We start from the raw sequence: 9,388 nt of genomic DNA, 5'->3' as shown, positions 1-9,388 counted from the left end.
TGTGGGCGTGGCAGTTTTGGGCGGTTTGTGGGCGTTAGAGTGGGCGTGGCAAAAAGTTTTTTTGCAAATCGATAGAAATTTACAAGACCAATACAAAAATGAAAAAATATTAAAACATTTTCCAAAAATGTGGGCGTGGCAGTTTTGGGCGGTTTGTGGGCGTTAGAGTGGGCGTGGCAACCTGAATCGACAAACTTGCGCTGCGTCTATGTCCCTGGAGTCTGTGTGCTTAGTCTCAACTTTCTAGCTTTTGTAGTTCCTGAGATCTCGACGTTCATACGGACAGACGGACAGACGGACGGACAGACGGACATGGCCAAATCGACTCGGCTATTGATCCTGATCAAGAATATATATACTTTATATGGTCGGAAACGCTTCCTTCTGCCTGTTACATACTTTTCAACGAATCTAGTATACCCTTTTACTCTACGAGTAACGGGTATAAAAATGGTTAAGGACCAACCCTTCCATCAAATGCCAAAGTTGAGACTGTTACAGTCACTTGAGTTATATTGAGATTTATTATGGTTGCCAGTCGAAGTGCGAGAAAAGTGGAGGGCCAATCATTAATTATGATCGACCGGTAGGCAGCCCGTTTTTATTTGTTTTCAGCAAATATTACACGGATGCTGGGCTGTAATTTATGCGCCAGCCTGCATTTCATTTTCACTTGCAGTTTTTCATGAACTGCCCGAAAGTCGAAGCCCACTGGCAAAAAGCGACTCTTGGCCATTGGCCAAATGGCAGAGTTGCCTGTGTGGGTGTTCCCACTTCCAATGAGGGCTTGCACTGGCTCAAGAAATCAACAACTTACACTTTCTTTGGGCGTTCCAGCTTCCGAGCCAGTTGTTTTGACACTTTTGGGCCAAGCCAAAAGTTTCTCCTGCCCGAAAGCAGACTTTTTCAGGTGCATAGCATTCCCCAAAAGGAAATCTCTCCAGAAGGAATAGAAAATGTGTATCACTTTAAATAAAAAAGGGCAACTGTAGTAGGCTGCTCCTTCTACCCTCTTCCGTTACTCTTAGTCATACATACCTAATTATACATAGCCAATCTAGTCATAAGCTTATACACTCATACACCCATCCTTAACATACCAATATTATCGAGAAACTTATCGACTAATCGACTCGCCACTCTGCAGAGAGCACGGCAGTCAGTCGCTGTTGAACCAAGCTAAAGGACAGATCAAAATAAAAGAGTCACGTGAAATTGTATTAGAATATTAACTTCTGTAAACGGCGGCTAAAATCTCAGAAGTGGGATTAATAATCCAAAATGGACGATAAAATCATCCTGAACGACTTTTCGCTGACAACCCTAAAAGATTGGCTACGTATTCTGGGCCAAAATACGGAGGGCACAAAAACCGAATTAATCGCGAGGCTGCAAGACATCCCAACGGCAGTTCGGGGCGATTGTCCACCGGAGCACCCCCAGAAAAACGCTCCACCAGGAAACGACATTTTTTCTTCACTGGATTTTCAGAATTGTGAAATTAACACCGATCACGTAAGTGTGAATGCAATGAACAGAAAAGAATCAACCGAAACTGGCAGTGAGAGGGAGACAAACATGTTCGAGCTACAGCAACTACGCGCAGAGCTAGCAGAAGCGAAGGCAATGCTTAACGGAACACGATCGAGCTCGCAGTTCCAAGAACAACAACAACCAGAGCAAAGCAAGGCTACAGTTAGTTCCGTTATCCAGACGGCGCAGTTTACGCAGGCTGGCGCCACAAAAGAGAACACAACATTTCACTCGCCGCAGCGATCCAACGAGAGAGCGGAGAGCCAGCGTTTTCCAGTTGATGCTCTCGCTCTCGCCAAAGAGACGATAACCGATTACGATGGGAAAACTTGCGCGCGTGCCTGGATAACAGTGGTCAAAAATATCGCACGCACTTTCAACATCGATGACAACCATTTACGCATCTTACTCATCACTAAACTTAAAGGAAACGCGCAAGTCTGGTTACATGCGCACCCTGCTCGATTGATCGAACCAATTGACAATTTGCTTGATCAACTGTCATTGACTTTTGGCGAGCAATCATCCAAGGCTGAGATCCGGCGAAAATTCGAGAGTCGCAAGTGGAAAACCGAGGAGAATTTCTGCAGTTATTACGACGAGAAGATGGCTCTCTCAAACGGGATAAACATCGACGACGACGAACTACTGGACCAGATGATAGAGGGCATACCGCTGCAAAATTTCCGTACCCAAGCACGGATTCAATGCTTCTCTACTCCGTCGGAGATGCTACGCGCATTTTCGAACATCCGTTTGCCAGCTCGGAGGGAGCCACCTGTACAGCCAACCGACTACAAAGATGCCATACGATGCGCAAACTGTAATTCAAGAGGACACAAAGCTGACATCTGCAAGAAGCCCAAACGTGAACCAGGTTCGTGCTACTCCTGTGGACAACTTGGACACCTGGTGGCACAATGTCCCACAAGGAAGAGCGTTTCAACTAATAATTATGTAAGATGGTTTAAAATTAATTTTTTTGAAAATGCTTATAAGCCTATAATTTCAGAATGCCTCATAGACTCTGGCAGTCCTATATCTATCATTAAAAAGTCACTTATTAACGAGACAATGAAGTTAGCCCTAGTTAATACTTGCTATTTTGGTTTAAACAACTGTATTCTCAAAACACATGGACAAACCACATGTTATGTATTGAAAGGATCAATAAAAATATATTTTCGTTTAATCATTGTTTGCGACCAGTCTATGAGGTATAATGTTATTCTCGGCAGAGATTTTTTAACTGCATGCAATTTAAATTTAGACCCCTACACCTTGGGAATGATTGCGTTGAGAAAACCCATGGAAATAAACAAAAGATCAATGTTTACTGAAAATGAAATTGTTAGTTCACAATCGTTAGAAAATGAAATTGTTAGTTCACAATCGTTAGAAAATGAAATTGTTAGTCCAAAATCGTCTAAAAATGCAATTATTAGTCCGAAATCGTTAGAAAATAAAATCGTTAATCAACAGCATAAAGAAACTGGTCCAATATCGTTAAGAGATGAAATAGATAATCAACAAAAGAATGTCAGTAAATCAAAATTATCAGAAGATGAAATTGTTAACACTTCAAAAGAAATCGTTAGTTTTAAATTGCCAAAAGATAAAAACGTTTACGAACAATTAAATCACAACTTTGATAAGGAAGTACTAAGAATATGTCATGTAACTGAAAGTGAGTTAGAATACAAAATAGGAGAAAATGTTAGCAATAGGTTACAACTAGAATTCGATAGGTTGTTTAGAAATTTTTATATAAATGCAAAAAGGCCAAATGAACCGACAGTTAGAAGTGAAATACAATTGTGTTTGAAAAACCCGAAACCGTTTAGCTGTTCTCCTAGGAGGCTTTCATACACAGAAAAAGACAAGTTACAAAAACTATTAGACGAATATTTGGAAAACGGATTTATACGACCAAGCGACTCGGAATATGCATCGCCTATTGTTTTAGTGAAAAAGAAAACTGGAGACTTACGTATGTGCGTCGACTTTAGAAAACTTAACAAAATGACAATGAAAGACAACTATCCTCTACCTCTTATAGATGACTTGTTAGATAGAATGAATGAGAAAACTGTTTTCACCAAACTCGATCTTAAAAACGGTTTTTTCCACGTGCATGTTAAAAAAGAATCAATAAAATACACCTCTTTCGTTACACCATTAGGCCAATACGAGTGGCTGCGAATGCCATTTGGCCTCAAAAACGCCCCGTCTGTGTTCCAAAGATTTGTTAACAAAATTTTTGCTGATATGATTAGAGAAAACAAAGTAGTAATATATATGGACGACATTCTATTGGCAACCGAAAATATAAACGAACACTTAGAAACGTTGAAAGAAATTTTTAAAAGATTAGTTGAAAATAAACTTGAATTAAGAATAGACAAATGTGAGTTTATGCAATCGAGTATAAAATATCTTGGGTTCATAATAAATAAAGACGGCATAATGCCCAATGACAAAGGAATCGAGGCAATAAAAAATTTCCCAATACCTAACAATGTTCATACAGTACAAAGTTTTTTGGGATTATGCTCATATTTTCGACGGTTCATAAAAGATTTTTCTAGACTAGCTAAACCATTGCATGACATTCTAAAAAAAGATAAACCGTTCAAATTTGGTAGTGAAGAAATGTCTTGTTTTAATATGTTAAAAGATAAATTAATACAATCACCGGTCTTAGCTATATACAACCACAAACACGAAACAGAATTGCATTGTGATGCAAGTTCTTCTGGATTCGGTGCTGTACTTATGCAAAAGAAGGAGGACCAGAAATGGCACCCAGTTTCATTCTTTTCAAAACGGACAACAGATATTGAATCAAAATACCACAGTTTCGAGTTAGAAACTTTAGCCATTGTTTATTCGTTACGTAGATTTAGAGTTTATCTTCATTGGAGGACATTTAAAATAGTCACCGACTGCAACTCATTAATTTTGACCCTAAGCAAAAAAGAGCTAAACCCTAGGATAGCCAGGTGGGCTTTAGAATTCCAAGGTTATGATTTTGAAATTGTGCATAGGGCAGGTAGCCGCATGCAACATGTTGACGCACTGAGTAGGTGTACAAATATTATGGTAATACAAACAAACAGTTTCGAAGATAATCTAGTTATATGTCAAGGGAAAGATACAAAATTAAAAGAAATCAGGCAATTGTTAGAAAACACAGAAAATAAATTGTATGAGATGAGAAATGGTATAGTTTACAAAAAGACAAATGAAAATAGATTGCTGTTCTACGTTCCGATAGAAATGGAAGAACAAGTGTTATACAAATATCACAACGAACTTGGACACGTAGGAAGAGACAAAATGATAGAAGCTATAATGAAGAACTATTGGTTTCCAAATTTAAAACAGAAGTGTAGCACACATATCAGCAACTGTTTAAAATGTATTTCATTCAGTCCCAAAACAGGAAAAACAGAAGGATTTCTACACAACATACCTAAGGGAAACAAACCTTTTGAAATAATCCATATTGACCATTATGGTCCAGTAGACTTGGCTAGACCGAAGAAACATATTCTAGTGATAGTAGATGCATTCACAAAGTTTGTCAGACTATACGCAACAAAAACTACGAACACAAAAGAAGTCATACAATCGTTAAACGACTACTTCAGAGCATACAGTAGGCCTAAGTGTATCATATCAGATAGAGGAGCATGTTTCACGTCTGGCGATTTTGACTCGTTTTTGAAAGAATGCAATGTTAAACACATAAAAATTGCAACAGGATCACCACAGGCCAACGGTCAAGTTGAACGTATAAACCGAAGTCTTGGTCCAATGATTAGCAAGTTAATTGAACCTGATCAAGGTCTACACTGGGACTTAGTCTTAGAAAAGGTCGAATATACCCTGAACAATACACAACACCGCAGCATTAAACAGTATCCTAGCATAATGTTATTTGGGTTACAACAAAAAGGACAAATTATGGATGAGTTAAAAGAAAAAATTGAGGAAATTGGAGAAACGATTGAAGAAAGAGATTTAGAAAGTATTAGAAATAAAGGCGAGGCAAGTCAGAAAATAGCACAAGCATACAATAAAGAATATGTTGACAAAAAACGAAAACGATCAGGAGTGTTCACAAAAGGCGACTACGTCATGGTTAAAAATTTTGACTCAACAACAGGCATAGCTAAGAAGTTAATCCCAAAGCATAAAGGACCCTATGTCATAAGCAAAGTTCTCAAAAATGATCGCTTCCTTCTGGAAGATGTTGATGGATTTCAAATTTCTCGCAATCCTTACCGGGGTGTATGGAGCATAAAGAATATAAAACACTGGCAAAGAAAAATTAAGAGTCTACAAAATAGAAAGTATAATTTGAGAAACTCTGTACAAAATAGAAAGTATAATTTAAGAAACTCTGTACGAAATCGAATGTATAATTTAAGAAGCAATTGTAAAACAAAGAAAACAAACAAGAAGAAAAGAAAACCAAAAAAATGTTTAAGACCGTTCAAAAGTATCTCCACTGAGAAGAATAAAATAAGAAACAGGACCCTTAGCTTTAAGAAACGTTAATTGTTATAAAATCCTACGATCGGGAGATCTAGTTGTCAGGACGGCCGAGTTGTAGTAGGCTGCTCCTTCTACCCTCTTCCGTTACTCTTAGTCATACATACCTAATTATACATAGCCAATCTAGTCATAAGCTTATACACTCATACACCCATCCTTAACATACCAATATTATCGAGAAACTTATCGACTAATCGACTCGCCACTCTGCAGAGAGCACGGCAGTCAGTCGCTGTTGAACCAAGCTAAAGGACAGATCAAAATAAAAGAGTCACGTGAAATTGTATTAGAATATTAACTTCTGTAAACGGCGGCTAAACAACTATTATTTATTATATATATTTTAGTTTTATTTATTTTATTTAATTTAATTTTGTACGTATTATTCCGTCTTTTTTGCCTTTTGTGGGCACCGATTAAGGGTCACACAACTTTTGGCAGCCTTCTGCCTTTCTGCCCTTTTGCAGGACCCTGTTTTGCAGGACAAAGTGTTCCTTTTTTTGGCGTTTTATCTGGCCGTCGATGTTTTGGCTTAACCCAGTTGCAGGCAGTTTCGCAAGTTCCCATTTCGCCGGCAATTTTATAATCAGAATTCTCGAAATAAGGAAAACTTTGCTATGTAAATTAAATGCTGAAACCCGCAACTTTTTTTCTGACATTTCTTGCCGCTCGTTTCTCTTGTATGGGTAGCTGAGTACGAAAAAAAAAAAAAATTAAACCAAATAAATACAAGAGCCGCAGAACAAAAAAGTCCCCAATATATATACGTAATACGTACACTTTTTTATTGTCGCCGGGACAAAGGCAGCGGCAAATAAATGTGGTTTAAACATGACAAGTAGCCGTGGGCTGCCAGCTCGTTATCACCAAATATTTTTGCACACGAAATGAGTGAATAAATAAGCCAGGCAAAAAACAGAGCGGCCAGAACACGGCAAATAGCTCCTGCGAAAGTCGGACGGGGATCAGAAGCTATATAGCGACATAGCCACATAGCCGCAACCAAGGCGACTTGGGTCACCGTTTATGGTCGTCACTTTTTGGCCGCTTGTTTGTCAAATAAAACGTGAAATGTCAGCCAGTCAGCCAGTCAGACCGTCGTCTGTGCGCCAACCAAAAAGAGTAACCAATAAAAGCTTAATTAACTGTTTATGGCCATGGCATGCTAACAGGGTCCGCACCAAAAAGACGTGCCGAATGTTCGACCTAAGCCATTAATTTGAAGTGGACTGGGAGCAAACGGAATCCGACCGTAAAAAATTGGACCTTGTAAGTGGGGAATATGAAAGCTGCCATTCAATCAATTCAGCAAACAGTCCTGGTTACTAATACGAAAACTTACCTACTCGCGAAAAATATATGGCGTTTTTATGGCATTACATAAATCGAAGAACAGATATTTATCCATCTTTGTTGATTTAACTGTCACTTAGTATGTTAAAAGTGGTTCAGAAAACGTAGGAATCAAACATTGTACTTTTTTATATATTTGTATAGCTTTAGGTCAAACAAATTCCGAGTGCTGCCATTGAATTTAAAAACTAACTACATTGCAACTATGTCAGAGGAAGTCATCGTCCGGGACCAGTTCGAAATCCCAGCAGTAACGTCGAACGAAAGTCAGAGTTCGCTCGGAAACGATCCGAAAATCGAGCCGGAAAAGCTGATGGTTTGCGATGAAATAGACAGCACGTTGAACATTGCAGGGGTATCTGAGAAAGATTTCGAGGTTTCAGAGAAGGTGGACATTTTGGAAGCGAAAGATACCACAGGCTATAAGACACCAAATCAGTTCAAAGAGTCGGATGAAGCGGCGCTTGAGGAGATCACCTTTGTAGAAGGGGAGGAGGAGCTCAGTTCCGGATCATCCTTTACATCCTGTTGCTCGTACAGATACATGCGAAAGTCGATCCTTTGCAGGGAGATACGTGACGCATCCACCTTGAGTTTGGATAGTGGCATTGATATTGCTTCCACAATCGATCTTTTTCTCAATCGGGATCTGGATAAAGAAAAAGATCAGTTACAAGGAACTCCCTTATATCCAGATATTGAGAAAAAAGGCTCAACCGTCAGGATCGTTATGGAGAAAAGAGAACTGACTGCCACTTCCGAGGATAGCGAATGTGATTGCGAACTCAGCTTGGACGAAGTTTACCAACGCTTCTCGGCTTGGTTCAATCACAACGAAATAGATACCGCATTTTCCTCGTTTATGCAGGCTGATGAAGATATGGATGGGTACATATGTCTGGGCGAGCTGAAGAGATTCCTGGAAAAACTCGAGATGCCACAAACCCATTTGGCAGCCAAAAACCTAATGACCCATGTGGTGGAAAATCACGAGGAACGCCTGAACTTTTGCCATGCACTTCTTATTTACGGCACTGTTTTGAATCGCTTGGAATTGAGGAAGTGGCATCTCTTGGATCGGGAACGACAGCGTTTGGCCCGAAGTAAGGCGGTGGATGTGTCGAAAGTGGGTGTTAGTGGTGCAAAACAATTTTTCGAAGCCAAAATAGCCCTGCAAACGGATCACTTACCTATTAATTCGGATCAACCGGTGGCCAGAGTTCCGGTTCACTCATTGAATAAGGAGAACACAGGCTCTAGAAGAGTAAATTTCAAGTCTGCTGCAGCTCTTTTTAAAAAGCTTGAAAGTGAACAGTAAGTCAACTCGCGTGGAAGCCTTCAATGCAAACCATACAATTCTGACTCAAGAGTGTTGCGCGAAATTCCCAGTTGAATTACTAGAAAATTTTAAGTTTTACTACAGACTGACCTTGTATCTACTCCATAACTTTCCATAAATCATTTGCCAATAAAAAAAAGCGATCCAGGAACGCGAACGCTGCTTAAGTGACCAATCAAAGGTAATCGCCGGTCTGCAGAAACGCAGAAACCATACCTCCACTTTCAGACACTCCCACTTCTCGTGGGGCGGGCTACTTTTCAATATTATTTTCCTTTTATTATGCCCAACAGTGATACCAATTCAGCTTTTTTCGGCAAATCCCACTTTTTCGCGAATTTTTTTGAGCAAGCCATGAAAGATATAATGTTGATCGTAATGGTTGTCTACTTGGTTTGCGCAAGTCAATTGAAATAACTTGTCGACTTAAGTGGAGCAATGGTTTTTATCAGTTTGGTTTCCGTGGTTCCCCTCGCTGTGAGGCAGTTCGGCAGTTCTTCATTTCCTGGGCATCCCGGAAAACGCGGCACCACTGGCAGTTGGAATTTGGCTGGGGCAACGACTCTCTGAGGAGCCAAATGTGCGCCACACACGCCAAGT

General features: G+C 39.6%; 2 protein-coding genes across 2 annotated transcripts; both read left to right on the top strand.

The window, feature by feature from the left end:
• The first annotated feature begins 974 nt into the window (after positions 1–974).
• LOC120321774 lies at positions 975–6,382 on the top strand. Its single transcript, XM_039375645.1, has 2 exons — positions 975–2,490; positions 2,546–6,382. Exons 1-2 carry the CDS (start codon positions 1,282–1,284, stop codon positions 2,555–2,557), a joined length of 1,221 nt encoding a protein of 406 aa, XP_039231579.1. The 5' UTR covers positions 975–1,281; the 3' UTR covers positions 2,558–6,382.
• A 1,142-nt stretch (positions 6,383–7,524) lies between these two features.
• LOC6537250 lies at positions 7,525–8,939 on the top strand. Its single transcript, XM_002097772.4, has one exon. It carries the CDS (start codon positions 7,655–7,657, stop codon positions 8,765–8,767), a length of 1,113 nt encoding a protein of 370 aa, XP_002097808.1. The 5' UTR covers positions 7,525–7,654; the 3' UTR covers positions 8,768–8,939.
• Positions 8,940–9,388: the final 449 nt, after the last annotated feature.

The sequence above is a fragment of the Drosophila yakuba genome, chromosome 3R (assembly GCF_016746365.2).
Source record: "Drosophila yakuba strain Tai18E2 chromosome 3R, Prin_Dyak_Tai18E2_2.1, whole genome shotgun sequence".
NCBI lineage: Eukaryota > Metazoa > Arthropoda > Insecta > Diptera > Drosophilidae > Drosophila > Drosophila yakuba.
The sequence above is the reverse complement of the archived record's forward strand: the minus strand, read 5'-3'. Positions and strand labels throughout refer to the sequence as shown.

What these genes read in the sequence shown, in the direction of transcription:
- LOC120321774 (XM_039375645.1), top strand. Translation starts at nt 1,282, where the DNA reads ATGGACGATAAAATCATCCTGAACGACTTTTCGCTGACAACCCTAAAA.
- LOC6537250 (XM_002097772.4), top strand. Translation starts at nt 7,655, where the DNA reads ATGTCAGAGGAAGTCATCGTCCGGGACCAGTTCGAAATCCCAGCAGTA.